At 36.0% G+C, this 17,141-nt stretch overlaps 2 protein-coding genes across 2 annotated transcripts in view; both read left to right on the forward strand.

The window, feature by feature from the left end:
• The window catches only part of ddr2b (discoidin domain receptor tyrosine kinase 2b), a 55,411-nt gene extending 50,838 nt beyond the window's left edge, over window positions 1–4,573 (forward strand). Inside the window, exons 15-16 of the mRNA XM_072912549.1 lie at window positions 3,800–3,949; window positions 4,020–4,573. Coding sequence (XP_072768650.1) covers window positions 3,800–3,949; window positions 4,020–4,154 — 285 coding nt within the window. The 3' untranslated portion in view covers window positions 4,155–4,573. The remainder of the gene's footprint in view (window positions 1–3,799; window positions 3,950–4,019) is intronic.
• A 3,254-nt stretch (window positions 4,574–7,827) lies between these two features.
• The window catches only part of hsd17b7 (hydroxysteroid (17-beta) dehydrogenase 7), a 31,653-nt gene continuing 22,339 nt past the window's right edge, over window positions 7,828–17,141 (forward strand). The window contains exons 1-6 of the mRNA XM_061931296.2: window positions 7,828–7,974; window positions 12,596–12,799; window positions 12,871–12,963; window positions 13,022–13,136; window positions 16,248–16,442; window positions 16,576–16,680. Coding sequence (XP_061787280.2) covers window positions 7,940–7,974; window positions 12,596–12,799; window positions 12,871–12,963; window positions 13,022–13,136; window positions 16,248–16,442; window positions 16,576–16,680 — 747 coding nt within the window. The 5' untranslated portion in view covers window positions 7,828–7,939. The remainder of the gene's footprint in view (window positions 7,975–12,595; window positions 12,800–12,870; window positions 12,964–13,021; window positions 13,137–16,247; window positions 16,443–16,575; window positions 16,681–17,141) is intronic.

A 17,141-nucleotide genomic window follows, 5' to 3' on the forward strand; every position in this document is an offset into this window, starting at 1 on the left:
TGAGGAGAGGTGCCATGAAATGTGTCCAAAACGCACACTGATGTCAACTTTTGGTTTCATTGGACAAGGCCCAAACTATTCACTTAAACGACAAACCAAAAGGAGTACATCCTGCGTTTTTATTTATGTACACACACTTAGTATCTTAATTGGTTTGGATGGTGAGGAGAGGTGCCTTGAATTAAGGACGAATGCCTGTGTGTCTAAAACGCACACTGATGTCAACTTTAGGTTTCGTTGGACAAGGCCCAAACTATTCACTTAAACGACAAACCACAAGGAGTACATCCTGCATTTTTATTTATGTACACACATAGTATCTTAGTTGGTTTGGATGGTGAGGAGAGGTGCCATGAAATGTGTCCAAAACGCACGCTGATGTCAACTTTAGGTTTTGTTGGACAAGGCCCAAACTATTCACTTAAACGACAAACCAAAAGGAGTACATCCTGCGTTTTTATTTATGTACATACACACACTTAGTATCTTCATTGGTTTGGATGGTGAGGAGAGGTGCCATGAAATGTGTCCAAAACGCACACTGATGTCAACTTTTGGTTTCATTGGACAAGGCCCAAACTATTCACTTAAACGACAAACCAAAAGGAGTACATCCTGCGTTTTTATTTATGTACACACATAGTATCTTAATTGGTTTGGATGGTGAGGAGAGGTGCCTTGAATTAAGGACAAATGCCTGTGTGTCCTAAACGCACACTGATGTCAACGTTTTGGTTTCGTTGGACAAGGCCCAAACTATTCACTTAAACGACAAACCACAAGGAGTACATCCTGCGTTTTTATTTATGTACATACACACACTTAGCATCTTCATTGGTTTGGATGGTGAGGAGAGGTGCCATGAAATGTGTCCAAAACGCACACTGATGTCAACTTTTGGTTTCATTGGACAAGGCCCAAACTATTCACTTAAACGACAAACCTAAAGGAGTACATCCTGCGTTTTTATTTATGTACACACACTTAGTATCTTAATTGGTTTGGATGGTGAGGAGAGGTGCCTTGAATTAAGGACAAATGCCTGTGTGTCCTAAACGCACACTGATGTCAACGTTTTGGTTTCGTTGGACAAGGCCCAAACTATTCACTTAAACGACAAACCACAAGGAGTACATCCTGCGTTTTTATTTATGTACACACATAGTATCTTCGTTGGTTTGGATGGTGAGGAGAGGTGCCATGAAATGTGTCCAAAACGCACACTGATGTCAACTTTAGGTTTCGTTGGACAAGGCCCAAACTATTCACTTAAACGACAAACCACAAGGAGTACATCCTGCGTTTTTATTTATGTACACACATAGTATCTTAGTTGGTTTGGATGGTGAGGAGAGGTGCCATGAAATGTGTCCAAAACGCACGCTGATGTCAACTTTAGGTTTCGTTGGACAAGGCCCAAACTATTCACTTAAACGACAAACCAAAAGGAGTACATCCTGCGTTTGTATTTATGTACACACACTTAGTATCTTAATTGGTTTGGATGGTGAGGAGAGGTGCCTTGAAATGAGGACGAATGCCTGTGTGTCTAAAACGCACACAGATGTCAACTTTAGGTTTCGTTGGACAAGGCCCAAACTATTCACGTAAACGACAAACCAAAGGGAGTACATCCTGCATTTTTATTTATGTACACACATAGTATCTTAGTTGGTTTGGATGGTGAGGAGAGGTGCCATGAAATGTGTCCAAAACGCACACTGATGTCAACTTTAGGTTTCGTTGGACAAGGCCCAAACTATTCACTTAAACGACAAACCACAAGGAGTACATCCTGCGTTTTTATTTATGTACACACATAGTATCTTAGTTGGTTTGGATGGTGAGGAGAGGTGCCATGAAATGTGTCCAAAACGCACGCTGATGTCAACTTTAGGTTTCGTTGGACAAGGCCCAAACTATTCACTTAAACGACAAACCAAAAGGAGTACATCCTGCGTTTGTATTTATGTACACACACTTAGTATCTTAATTGGTTTGGATGGTGAGGAGAGGTGCCTTGAAATGAGGACGAATGCCTGTGTGTCTAAAACGCACACAGATGTCAACTTTAGGTTTCGTTGGACAAGGCCCAAACTATTCACGTAAACGACAAACCAAAGGGAGTACATCCTGCATTTTTATTTATGTACACACATAGTATCTTAGTTGGTTTGGATGGTGAGGAGAGGTGCCATGAAATGTGTCCAAAACGCACACTGATGTCAACTTTAGGTTTCATTGGACAAGACCCAAACTATTCACTTAAACGACAAACCACAAGGAGTACATCCTGCGTTTTTATTTATGTACATACACACACTTAGTATCTTCATTGGTTTGGATGGTGAGGAGAGGTGCCATGAAATGTGTCCAAAACGCACACTGATGTCAACTTTAGGTTTCATTGGACAAGGCCCAAACTATTCACTTAAACGACAAACCAAAAGGAGTACATCCTGCGTTTTTATTTATGTACACACATAGTATCTTCGTTGGTTTGGATGGTGAGGAGTGGTGCCATGAAATGTGTCCAAAACGCATGCTGATGTCAACTTTAGGTTTCGTTGGACAAGGCCCAAACTATTCACTTAAACGACAAACCAAAAGGAGTACATCCTGCGTTTTTATTTACGTACACACACTTAGTATCTTAATTGGTTTGGATGGTGAGGAGAGGTGCCTTGAATTAAGGACGAATGCCTGTGTGTCCTAAACGCACACTGATGTCAACTTTTTGGTTTCTTTGGACAAGGCCCAAACTATTCACTTAAACGACAAACCAAAAGGAGTACACCCTGCATTTTTATTTATGTACACACATAGTATCTTAATTGGTTTGGATGGTGAGGAGAGGTGCCATGAAATGTGTCCAAAACGCACGCTGATGTCAACTTTTGGTTTCATTGGACAAGGCCCAAACTATTCACTTAAACAACAAACCAAAAGGAGTACATCCTGCATTTTTATTTATGTACACACACTTAGTATCTTAATTGGTTTGGATGGTGAGGAGAGGTGCCTTGAAATGAGGACGAATGCCTGTGTCTAAAACGCACACAGATGTCAACTTTAGGTTTCGTTGGACAAGGCCCAAACTATTCACTTAAACGACAAACCAAAAGGAGTACATCCTGCGTTTTTATTTATGTACACACACTTAGTATCTTAGTTGGTTTGGATGGTGAGGAGAGGTGCCATGAAATGAAGACGAATGCCTGTGTGTCTAAAACGCACACTGATGTCAACTTTTTGGTTTCGTTGGGCAAGGCCCAAACTATTCACTTAAACGACAAACCACAAGGAGTACATCCTGTGTTTTTATTTATGTACACACATAGTATCTTAGTTGGTTTGGATGGTGAGGAGAGGTGCCATGAAATGTGTCCAAAACGCACACTGATGTCAACTTTAGGTTTCGTTGGACAAGGCCCAAACTATTCACTTAAACGACAAACCAAAGGGAGTACATCCTGCGTTTTTATTTATGTACACACATAGTATCTTAGTTGGTTTGGATGGTGAGGAGAGGTGCCATGAAATGTGTCCAAAACGCACGCTGATGTCAACTTTTGGTTTCGTTGGACAAGTCTTTGTTTGTTTACTTACTACTAAAAGACAAGTTATATATTTTATTTAAGGACTAAATGACAATAATAAACATATGTTTCATGTACACTAAGATTTTTCGTTACAGTAAAGAGAATATTGACATTTTCTGTGCTCCCCTTTATTTGGGGCAGTATGTAACTGCACGTTGCTATGGCGACCAGCTAATGGGATGTGGTGTGCCTGCCAGGGTAAGTTCACCATGGCCAGCGACGTGTGGGCGTTCGGCGTGACTCTGTGGGAGATTCTGACTCTCTGCAAGGAGCAGCCATATTCCCACCTCTCCGACGAGCAGGTCATCGAAAACACGGGCGAGTTCTTCCGGGACCAGGGCAAACAGGTGAGCGTAACACACCGCCGACCGTTCACCGATCCATCCCTGACCCCCTTTTCCCCCCCCGCGCCGCCAGGTCTACCTGCCTCGGCCGCCGTCCTGCCCCGGCGGCGTGTACGCCGACCTGATGCTGAGCTGCTGGCGAAGGAACGCCAAGCAGAGGCCCGGCTTTCAGGACGTCCACAGTCAGCTTGTGGGGAGCCTGGCGTAGCAGCGTGCTCTTTTCGGGTGGGAGTCACATTGAACCCTGCCAGAAGTTATCCACTTGTTTTAAACTACTTTGCAACAAAGACTTGTATATAAGGTAGGGAAGTGGCACTTGAACTTTACTCTATGTATTTATTTTTGTATTATTATACTACAATAACATTACGGTGTGTATTTAACTTAAATGGATAAAGAAACACCAGAAAATATGTATTTGAAGCACTCTTCAGCTTACTATGCCAACATTCACTTCACAGTGCGATGATGCTTTGTTTGACCGGAAAGGAACTCCTAATATGGGCATTGCTGTAAACTCGGCAATGCTGCCCCCTGCTGTCTAAAGGAGGAAGTGCACCTTACCGTTGATTTGAACACTATTCTTAATTCATTCAACAAACATCCCTATTCAGTGTTTATTTATAGAGCAGCAAAATTATTTTTAAATATATTTGTGTACAATTTAGAACATGAGTCACTGTTTCTATATACATATATATATATATATATATATATACATATATATATTTCAAGAAAATGTAAGGAACTTTTTGAATCAAAAATTTAAATATTGGTGATTTTTCCATCTATAGTTGGAAATCTGTCTTTTTTTATCTCTGTAAACATATAATAATAATAATAATAATAATAATAATAGATTTGATTAAAAAAGCACTTTACATTGAGCAAACAACCTCAAAGTGCTACAGTGCATTTAATAAACAAAAAACAACAACTCTAAAACCACAAATAGCTGCCCCCAACAAGTAAAATAAATAGTAAAAAAAAACAAACAAAAAAAAACTACAACAGCCTAATAGCTAGAACTAGCACACATATATCTAAAAAAAAAAAGGCTTTTTTAAAAAGAAGGATTTTTAAGCCTTTTAAAAAAAAAAACTTTCACAGTCTGTGGTGCCCTCAGGTGGTCAGGGAGACCGTTACACAGACTGGGAGCAGAAAGCCCGGTGTCCCATCGTTCGGAGCTTTGTCCTCGGAGGTTGGAAGTTATTTCCCGTTTTTCCGACCACCAATGTGTGTTAAAATCTCGGTCCGTCTCTTTGCCATACCTGCCAACAACTACAGTTTACCCGTAATAAGGAGGGTTTCCCATTAAAAATGATGTTTAAAGAGGAAGCTACGTAGCGAAGCAACTCCACAGGCAGGGGACAACGTATACATCAGTGATGATTGGTTGGTTTACGTCTAAGAACATCCATGATTGGTTGGTTGTTTACTACGATGAGTCACCATTGGTTAAGATCGGGGGCAAACATGAGGGACAGGCCAATCAGAGGCGAGGTGGTCATGGAACCAGGAAGTGACATCACAACAGATGACTTATTGTCAGTCTTTTCCAAATCAAATCACAGCTGTTTATACTTGTGATTTGTTACTTAGCACAAATGTGTTTTTAATCAACTAAAAGCCTCACAATAAAATACACATTGGACACTTCATTAGGTACATCTGCTACACGCAAGTAGAGGCAACGTCTCTCTGTTTTTGACGGGAATGTTTTTTTATGTTTTTTTTTTTTTTCCAGAGGAGAGTAAATTTAACAGTTGTGTAAAGTACTTTGTTTTGGACTGTATATCAATATATAAAGCTTTGCAAGTCAACAATTTAAAGAGCTTGTCATGGGAAAATGTAAATAAATACACATGGTGGTTCTGACATTTTTGTGTACACATTCTTTTGTTTTTCTTGCTTTTTCATATTTTTATTTTCCTATTTTTTATTGAGCGTTGATTATGCATACGTGTAGTCATACCAGGTTTATTTATCAAGCATAATAAGCACACACGGCAATTCAGAGTGCTTAACAGAAGAAGAAGAAAACAATTTCAATAAAAGTAATCGTAATTTAAATGAAAATCATACAATTATTATTAAAACAATTGTAATTCCAATTAAAACAAAATAGTGTGGATAATAATACTTTCAGCTGACATACGCACAGTTAAATACGAGTGGGTTTTTTTTTTTGCCTGGATTGATTGATTGGGGAAACTTTTATTAGTAGATTGCACAGTACAGTACATATTCTGTACAATTGACCACTAAATGGTAACACCCCAATAAGTTTGTCAACTTGTTTAGATCAGGGTCCACTTAAATTGGAACATTATCTGTGTCATTACATTTTGTATTTGCAAACCTTACAAATTCTTATGTTTCTTTTAAAACTCACAAATATACATTATTTCAGGCATTATACCCATTTTGAATCTTTTGTTTAGTAGTTATATTTGAATAATTGTAATTTTGAGTGTGACAGTTATACTGTCATATTGAGTAAAAAAAACTAATTTGTGTCTTTGCAAACCTTACAAAAGATTAGTTTTCCAGTAAAACTCACAAAGATACATTTCTCCAGGCAATATTAGTCATTTTGCATGTGTGGTTTAGGAGTTATGTTTAAATAACTGTCATACTGAGTGTGACAGTTATACTGTCATGGTGAGTAAAACCTCATTTTTGTATTTGCAAACCTTACAAAAAAAACTGGTCCTAATAAAACTCACAAAGATAGATTATGCCAGGCAATATTAGACATTTTGCATGTTTGGTTTAGCAGTTATGTTTATAAAACTGTCATATTTAGTATGACAGTTATACTGTCATGATCAGTAAAAAAAAAAAAAACTAACTTGTGTCTTTGCAAACCTTACAAAAGAATACTTTTCTAAAAAAAATAATACAATTAAATTTAAATAAATAAATAAATAAAGATTAGTTTTCTAGTAAAACTCACAAAGATACATTTCTCCAGGCATTATTAGCCATTTTGCATGTGTGGTTTAGGAGTTATGTTTAAATAACTGTCATACTGAGTGTGACAGTTATACTGTCATTGTGAATAAAACCTCATTTTTGTATTTGCAAACCTTACCAAAACACCTGATTCTAGTAAAACTCTTATAGATACATTATTACAGGCATTTTTAGACATATTGCATGTTTGGTTTTGGAGTTATGTTTATATAACTTTCATACTATATTTATATATATAATGTCAACCAAAACAAAATTGGCACCAGGCCAGAGAAATAAGGCAAATGAATGGTCAAGTAAAAGTAATACAAATAATAAAGTGTTTATATCACAAAAAAAAAAAAAAAAAAAAAGGACAGATTTGAAAAAATAATAAGAAAAAAGAAGAAAAAAAAAAAAGTGTTTATATCACCGTAATAGTCATTAAAATACCGTAATAGTCATTAAAATACGTACAAATAATAAAGTGTTTTATATTACCGTAATAGTCATTAAAATGCCGTTATTGTCATTAAAATACAGTAATAGTCATTAAAATACATAAAAATAAAGTGTTTCATATTACCGTAATAGTCATTACAATACCGTAATAGTCATTAAATACAGTAATAGTCATTAAATACAGTAATAGTCATTAAAATACAGTAATAGTCATTAAAATACCGTAATAGTCATTAAATACAGTAATAGTCATGCAAATACAGTAATAGTCATTAAAATACAGTAATAGTCATTAAAATACCGTAATAGTCATTAAAATACAGTAAATAACATGTTTTGAACTTTGCGCTGCGCGACAACTCTTGTCTGTCGTCGCTTGCCGTAGTCGAAGCTGATTGGCCAGCCAGTCACACCACGTCTCTGCTCCAGCACGCTGATTGGCTGATGGCTTCACACCGGAATCGAACCATGGGGCCCCTGTGTCCACTTTACACCCGTCCCAACTGTGTCCACACTGACTTCTCCTCCGTCAAGTAGGATTAAACTTTTCGTCCGTCAAGGTGGAGTAAAGAGATGCAGAAAGTAGTGATTGTAACTGGCGCCAACAGGTATGTTGTGTAGCGTGTTAGCTAATATTAGCTTTACGTCGACGAGACTACTTTTGAATGTTCATGTTGAGTCACGGGATGAAACCTATTTACACTTTCATTCAAATCCGCTAAACACCCCACGCAAACATCCCCACGCCAGGTAATAAATATCATGTCGTGGAATTTTAAGACCATCATTCTATGGAAGGAACACCGTTTGTTTAGAGCCGCAGTGCTTTGTGGGTATTGTAGTCAAGTTTAAATACTAATGTATTTACTGGCTTCCGGTTTACTGTATATATTATCTATATATTTACTCTATATATTATCTATATATTTACTCTATATATTATCTATATATTTACTATATATATTATCTATATGTTGTGTATACATTTACTATATATATATTGTGTGTATGTATTATGTATATATATTCAGTTAGTGTATATATTATCTATATATTGTGTGTACATTTACTATATATATTGTGTATATATATTATCTATATATTGTGTACATTTGCTATATATAGTATGTGTATATTTAGTGTATCTATTATGTAGATACTGTATCTAGTTAGTGTATATATTATCTATACATTTAGTGTATATATTATCTATATATTTAGTGTATATATTGTGTATACATTTAGTGTATATATTTATATATTTAGTGTATGTATTGTGCATGTATTATCTATATATTTAGTGTATATATTGTGTATATATTTAGTGTATATATTATCTATATATTTAGTGTATATATCTATATATTTAGAGTATGTATTGTGTATGTATTATCTATATATTGTGTATATTTTTAGTGTATATATTATCTATATATTTAGTGTATATATTATCTATATATTTAGTGTACGTATTTAGTATACATGTGTATATTTAGTTAGTGTATATATTATCTATGTATTTAGTATATATATTGTGTATACATTTAGTGTATATATTATCTATATATTTAGTATATATATTATGTATACATTTAGTGTATATATTATCTATATATTTAGTATATAAATTGTGTATACATTTAGTGTATATATTATCTATATATTGTGTGTACATTTGCTATATATTGTGTGTACATTTGCTATATATAGTATGTGTATATTTAGTGTATCTATTATGTATATATCTAGTTAGTGTATATATTATCTACATATTGTGTGTATATATTATCTATATATTTAGTGTATATTGTGTATACATTTAGTGTATATATTATCTATATATTTGGTGTATTTATTGTGTATGTATTATCTATATGTTTAGTGTATATATTGTGTATGTATTTAGTGTATATATTTATATATTTAGTGTATATATTATCTATATGTTTAGTGTACGTATTTAGTATACATGTGTATATTTAGTTAGTGTATATATTATCTATATATTTAGTATATATATTGTGTATACATTTGGTGTATATATTATCTATATATTGTGTATATATTATCTATATATTTAGTGTATATATTGTGTATGTATTAACCATATATTTAGTGTATATATTATGTATATATTTAGTTATTGTATATATTATCTATATAGTGTGTATATATTATCTATATATGATGTATATGTTTAGTTAGTGTATATATTATCTATATATTGTGTATATATTATCTATATATTTAGTGTATGTATTGTGTATGTATTAACCATATATTTAGTGTATATATTATGTATGTATTTAGTATACATGTGTATATTTAGTGTATGTATTATGTATATATTTAGTTAGTGTATATATTATCTATATAGTGTGTATATATTATCTATATATGATGTATATTTTTAGTTAGTGTATATATTATCTATACATTTATTGTATATATGTTGTATACATTTAGTGTATGTATCGTGTATGTATTGTGTATATATTTAATTAGCGTATATATTATCTATATATTTAGTGTATATATTGTGTATACATTTAGTGTATATATTATCTATATAATTAGTGTATGTATTTAGTATATATATGTGTATATTTAGTTAGTGTGTATATTATCTATATATTTAGTATATATATTGTGTATACATTAATGTATATATTATCTATATATTTAGTATATATACTGTGTATACATTTAGTGTATATATTATCTATATATTTAGTATATATATTGTGTATACATTTAGTGTATATATTATCTATATATTTAGTGTATATATTGTGTATACATTTAGTGTATATGTTATCTATATATTTAGTACCGGTATATATATTATGTATACATTTAGTGTATAATCTATATATTTAGTGTATATATTGTGTATGTATTTAGTATACATGCATATATTTAGTGTATGTATTATGTATATGTTTAGTTAGTGTATATATTATTTATATATTGTGTATATATCTATATATTGTGTATATATTATCCATATATTTAGTGTATATATGTGTATATTTAGTGTATGTATGATGTATATTTTTAGTTAGTGTATATGTATTATCTATAAATTTAGTGTATATATATTGTATACATTTAGTGTATATATTGTGTATACATCTAGTTAATGTATATATTATCTATATATTTAGTGTATATATTTAGTGTATATATTATCTATATATTTAGTGTATATATTGTGTATGTATTATCTATATATTTAGTGTATATATTGTGTATACATTTAATATACATTTAGTGTATATAGTATGTTTATATTTAGTGTATGTATATATTAAGTTAGTGTGTATATTTAGTGTATTTAGTATATTTGTGTATATTTAGTGTATGTATTATGTATATGTTTAGTTAGTGTATATATTATCTATATATTTAATGTATACATTTAGTATACATTTAGTGTATATAGTATGTTTATATTGTGTATATATATATACCATTATGATATCATGTCATCCATGATGATGTCATGTTATCCATGATGATGTCATGTCATCCATGATGATGTCATGTCGTCCATGGGAAAATGCATGTTTAGACAAAATGACTTGCCTGACAACCCCAGAGTAATAAGAGGTAGAAAATGGATGGATGGATGGATGGGCGAGACAGGACACATTAATCACTGTTATGTTGGAATTATTACTAATGTTGATGCTGTAGTTGATATCATTCATTTTTGTTTGACTACTTTTGGATTGTTTTGTGTCATGTTTGTGTGTCCTCTCAATTAGTCTGTTGATTGCTATTCTCAATGTTGCTGGGAATTGGAATTGTATTATTATTGTATTGTGTATTATTTTGTTGGACTGATTAATTTAAAAAAAAAAAAAAAAGGGACTGATTTGAAATAAATAACAAAATATTTTTATTTTTAAATTTTTTTACTCTGGACTATTGTGTATTATTTTGTTGGACGATGAATAAAAAAAAGAAAAAAGAAAGGACAGATTAAAAAAAATATATATGTATTTAATTTTTTTACTCATTGTGTATTATTTTTTTGGACGATAAAAAAAGAAAAAAAGAAAGAAAGGAAGGACAGATTAAAAAAGGCAGTATCTGGCCTTTAAGCAGAAGAAGATGGATGGATGGATTATCTATAGCAGGGGTGTCAAAAGTGTGCCCCGGAGGCCATTTGCGGCCCACAGCTAATGTTTTAAAGGCCCACGGCACATTCTAAATATACTATTAAAATAAACAAAAACATAACAAAAGTGAAATAAAAAAGCTTAAATGTAATTTAGAAAAAGTTGCAATGTTGACTAATAAAACAAAGCTGTTTTTTTTCTCTTTCAAACTGTCATTGCTCAAAACATAATATTGAATCAAAATCAATGTTATTATGAATTATTGACCAATCTGTCATGTCTGTGTGACCATGTTTTGTATTAGTCATGTTTTGTTTAGTTTAGTTATTGGACTCTTTAGTTTCTGGCTTTTCACTCCCTTGTCTTGTTTCCATGGTTAAATAATAAATAATAAATGGGTTATACTTTTATAGCGCTTTTCTACCTTCAAGGTACTCAAAGCGCTTTGACAGTATTTCCACATTCACCCATTCACACACACATTCACACACTGATGGCGGGAGCTGCCATGCAAGGCGCTAACTAGCAGCCATCAGGAGCAAGGGGTGAAGTGTCTTGCCCAAGGACACAACGGACGTGACTAGGATGGTAGAAGGTGGGGATTGAACCCCAGTAACCAGCAACCCTCCGATTGCTGGCTCGGCCACTCTACCAACTTCGGTTACCCATTAGTTTCACCTGTTTCACGTTTGGACTCATTGTGCACTCTTGTTTGTCACCATAGCAACCCATTCGTTTTCACCTGTCACGTCACGCACCTGTTTCACGTTTTGAGTCACGCACCTGTTTTCGTTAATCATGTCTGTAGTATTTAAGTTCATTGTTTTCAGTTTGTCTTTCTGGCGACATCCCACATTTATGCTCTTCACATTCCTGACACTTGTTTTTTCATGTCCATCTTTCATGCTGCAACTTTAGTCCAAGCCAAGTAAGTTTTTGTTTATTAATGCTATAGTCTTTTGGTTTCATAGTTTATTCCCTGCCACTGTGCGCGCTTTTCGTTTGTACTTTTTTTGATAGTAATAAACAATCATGTACTTGCAAGAGTAACTATCGCTATGGTAAGTGTGTATATCTGCCATGTTTGCTCTTCTTGCTTCAGTGGCATCGGTCTGGCCCTGTGTGAAAGGCTCCTGACTGAGGACCCCCAGCTGCTCTTGTGTCTGGCATGCAGGAACATGCAGAAGGCCCAAGCTGCCCGCCGTGCCCTTCTGACCTCCCACGCCCACGCCCACCTGGATCTACTGCACCTGGATGTGGCCTCTGTGCAGTCCGTGCTGGCGGCGGCCCGGGAGCTTCAGTCCAGGTGGACTCTCTGAAGGTCTTTGACACCACGTACAGGATCTCACACATGCTTCTCCCCCCCTCCCCCCACAGGTACAATAGAGTGGACTTTTTGTACCTGAATGCAGGAATTATGCCCAATCCGCAAGTGGACTTCAAAGCTTTTGTCAAGGGTCTGTTCTCCAGGTGTGTGACTTGTTGAAAGACTTGGTGTTAGTCCAGCGTGTGATAGTCATGTCTGCAGGAACGTGGTCAACATGTTTGCCACCGCAGAGGGTCTCCTCACCCAGCAGGACCGCCTCAACCCTGACGGTCTGCAGGAGGTCTTTGCTACCAACCTCTTTGGTCATTTTCTCCTGGTAAACACCTTCTTTCTTTCTGCTTTGACACCACATGATGTATACACACTCCTGTGCTCCCCATACACACATGTATGTATGTACAAACCCTGTTTCCATATGAGTTGGGAAATTGTGTTAGATGTAAATATAAACGGAATACAATGATTTGCAAATCATTTTCAAGCCATATTCAGTTGAATATGCTACAAAGACAACATATTTGATGTTCAAACTGATTTTTTTTTTTTTGCAAATAATCATTAACTTTAGAATTTGATGGCAGCAACACGTGACAAAGAAGTTGGGAAAGGTGGCAATAAATACTGATAAAGTTGAGGAATGCTCATCAAACACTTATTTGGAACATCCCACAGGTGAACAGGCTAATTGGGAACAGGTGGGTGCCATGATTGGGTATAAAAGTAGATTTCATGAAATGCTCAGTCATTCACAAACAAGGATGGGGCGAGGGTCACCACTTTGTCAACAAATGCGTGAGCAAATTCTTGAACAGTTGAAGAAAAACCTTTCTCAAGCAGCTATTGCAAGGAATTTAGGGATTTCACCATCTACGGTTTGTAATATCATCAAAGGGTTCAGAGAATCTGGAGAAATCACTGCACATAAGCAGCTAAGCCCGTGACCTTCCATCCCTCAGGCTGTACTGCATCAACAAGCGACACCAGTGTGTAAAGGATATCACCACATGAGCTCAGGAACACTTCAGAAACCCACTGTCAGTAACTACAGTTGGTCGCTGCATCTGTAAGTGCAAGTTAAAACTCTCCTATGCAAGGCGAAAACCGTTTATCAACAACACCCAGAAACGCCGTCGGCTTCGCTGGGCCCGAGCTCATCTAAGATGGACTGATACAAAGTGGAAAAGTGTTCTATGGTCTGACGAGTCCACATTTTAAATTGTTTTTGGAAACGGTGGACGTCGTGTCCTCCGGACCAAAGAGGAAAAGAACCATCCGGATTGTTATAGGCGCAAAGTGTAAAAGGCAGCATGTGTGATGGTATGGGGGTGTATTAGTGCCCAAGACATGGGTAACTTACACATCTGTGAAGGCGCCATTAATGCTGAAAGGTACATACAGGTTTTGGAGCAACATATGTTGCCATCCAAGCAACGTTACCATGGACGCCCCTGCTTATTTCAGCAAGACAATGCCAAGCCACGTGTTACATCAACGTGGCTTCATAGTAAAAGAGTGCGGGTACTAGACTGGCCTGCCTGTAGTCCAGACCTGTCTCCCATTGAAAATGTGTGGCGCATTATGAAGCCTAAAATAGCACAAGGGAGACCCCCGGACTGTTGAACAACTTAAGCTGTACATCAAGCAAGAATGGGAAAGAATTCCACCTGAGAAGCTTCAAAAATGTGTCTCCTCAGTTCCCAAACCTTTACTGAGTGTTGTTAAAAGGAAAGGCCATGTAACACAGTGGTGAACATGCCCTTTCCCAACTACTTTGGCACGTGTTGCAGCCATGAAATTCTAAGTTAATTATTATTTGCAAAAAAAAAAAAAAAAGTTTGTCAGTTTGAACATCAAATATGTTGTCTTTGTAGTGCATTCAACTGAATATGGCTTGAAAAGGATTTGCAAATCATTGTATTCTGTTTATATTTACATCTAACACAATTTCCCAACACATATGGAAACGGGGTTTGTACATACTTTTATAAATAAAGGGCACCACAAAAAATGGCTTAATTGTAGCAACAAATGTTAGTGTACATGAAACATATGTTTATTATTGTCATTTAGTCCTTAAATAAAATAGTCAACATACTAGACAACTTGTCTTTTAGTAGTAAGTAAACAAACAAAGACTCCTAATTAGTCTATGCAGTAACATATTGTGTCATTTATACACCTATTATTTTCTACACATTATGAGGGACAAACTGTAAAAATGCATTATTCATCTACTTGTTCATTTACTGTTAATATCTGCTTACTTTCTGTTTTAACATGTTCTATCTACACTTCTGTAAAAATGTAATAATCACTTATTCTTCTCTTCTTTGATACTTGACATTAGTTTTGGATGATACCGCACATTTAGGTATGGATGTGATACCAAGTAGTTACAGGATCATACATTGGTCATATTCAAAGTCCTCATGTGTCCAGGGACATATTTACTGACTTTATAAACATAATGTGAATTTCCATCCATCCATTTTCTACCGCTTATTCCCTTTGGGGTCGCGGGGGGCGCTGGAGCCTATCTCAGCTACAATCGGGCGGAAGGCGGTGTACACCCTGGACAAGTCGCCACCTCATCGCAGGGCCAACACAGATAGACAGACAACATTCACACTCACATCCACACACTAGGGCCAATTTAGTGTTGCCAATCAACTTATCCCCAGGTGCATGTCTTTGGAGGTGGGAGGAAGCCGGAGTACCCGGAGGGAACCCACGCAGTCACGGGGAGGACATGCAAACTCCACACAGAAAGATCCCGAGCCCGGGATTGAACCCAAGACTACTCAGGACCTTCGTATTGTGAGGCAGATGCACTAACCCCTCTGCCACCGTGAAGCCCTAATGTGAATTAAAAAAAATAAATTTGTGACGATAAAGAATATGGATGTAATCATTGTAGTATTGACTAGAAACGCTCTTGTACTTGGTATCATTACAGTGGATGTCAGGTGTAGATCCACTCATGGGATTTGTTTACATCGTGACGCTGTGAGCTACGATGTGTCACTACAATAGCATGTTTAGCTATTCCTCGTCCTCCAGTGATAATGTTACTTGTAATAAACTCACTTTATTTGTCGCCATGGAGATGAGGATTAGTGATTTAGAAGTAGCTAAAACACTGTGGATGGATGTTAGCCATGTGTTAAAGCAGCTCTTCCTGAGGGTGTTTCAGTGTTATAACTTCACCTTTATCTTGACTTTTTACACCAAAATGCGTCCATTCTCCCGTTTCTGTCTACACACTGTCTCTGCTTGTAAGTACTCTGTGTGTGTGCGCTGCCCAACATGCTCCTCTGCTCCTAAAACCAAAATGTCACCACATGACGTCATGCCTGTTTAAAAAACCCCAAAAACAGTTGTTTTAGTTTGGAATGTTCCGGGACCGACAGCCGTGTTGGTGTTGCAGATCAGAGAGCTGGAGCCTCTGCTGTGTCAGGAGGCTCACACGTCTCGTCTGGTGTGGACCTCCTCCAGCAACGCCCGGCGCAGCGCCTACAGCGTGGAAGACATCCAACACAGGAAGGGGTCAGAGCCCTACAGCTCCTCCAAGTACGCCTGTGACATGCTCAGTGTGGCCCTCAACACGCACCACAACAGCCAGGTGGGCCCCTCACACACCATCATTGTAGACCTGTTGGACCAATAACAAGAACACATGAAGAGTGCAGCTGGAAAATAATGAATTTGTGCTTTTCTTTGGACAAAAAAAAGACTTTTCCTCCTGTTTTGTCCAGGGGCTTTTCTCCTCAGTGATATGTCCAGGACTGGTCATGACCAACCTAACTTACGGGATCCTGCCATCCTTCCTTTGGACTCTCATCATGCCAGTCATGTGGCTGGTGAGTGCCATTGACTCATTTGTGTGCTCATGTCATCACATCTTCTACACCAGTGGTCCCCCAGCCTTTTCTGCACCAGGGACCAGTTTAATGTAGGCATTCTTTTCAGGGAGCGGCTTTCCACTCATGTCAGATAAACACAGCAAGAATAAGTGCATGGAAAATACTAGTCACTATAACGCTTCGTTAGTGTCACTATAATGCTGAATTAGTGTCACTAATAATGCTGAATTAGTGTCACTAATAATGCTGAATTAGTGTCACTAATAATGCTGAATTAGTGTCACTAATAACGCTGAATTATTGTCACTATAACGCTGAATTAGTGTCAATAATAACGCTGAATTAGTGTCAATAATAACGCTGAATTAGTGTCACTATAACGCTAAATTAGTGTCACTAATAATGCTGAATTAGTGTCACTAATAACGCTGAATTAGTGTCACTATAACGCTGAATTA

The sequence above is a fragment of the Nerophis lumbriciformis genome, linkage group LG37 (assembly GCF_033978685.3).
Source record: "Nerophis lumbriciformis linkage group LG37, RoL_Nlum_v2.1, whole genome shotgun sequence".
In the NCBI taxonomy this organism is placed as follows: domain Eukaryota; kingdom Metazoa; phylum Chordata; class Actinopteri; order Syngnathiformes; family Syngnathidae; genus Nerophis; species Nerophis lumbriciformis.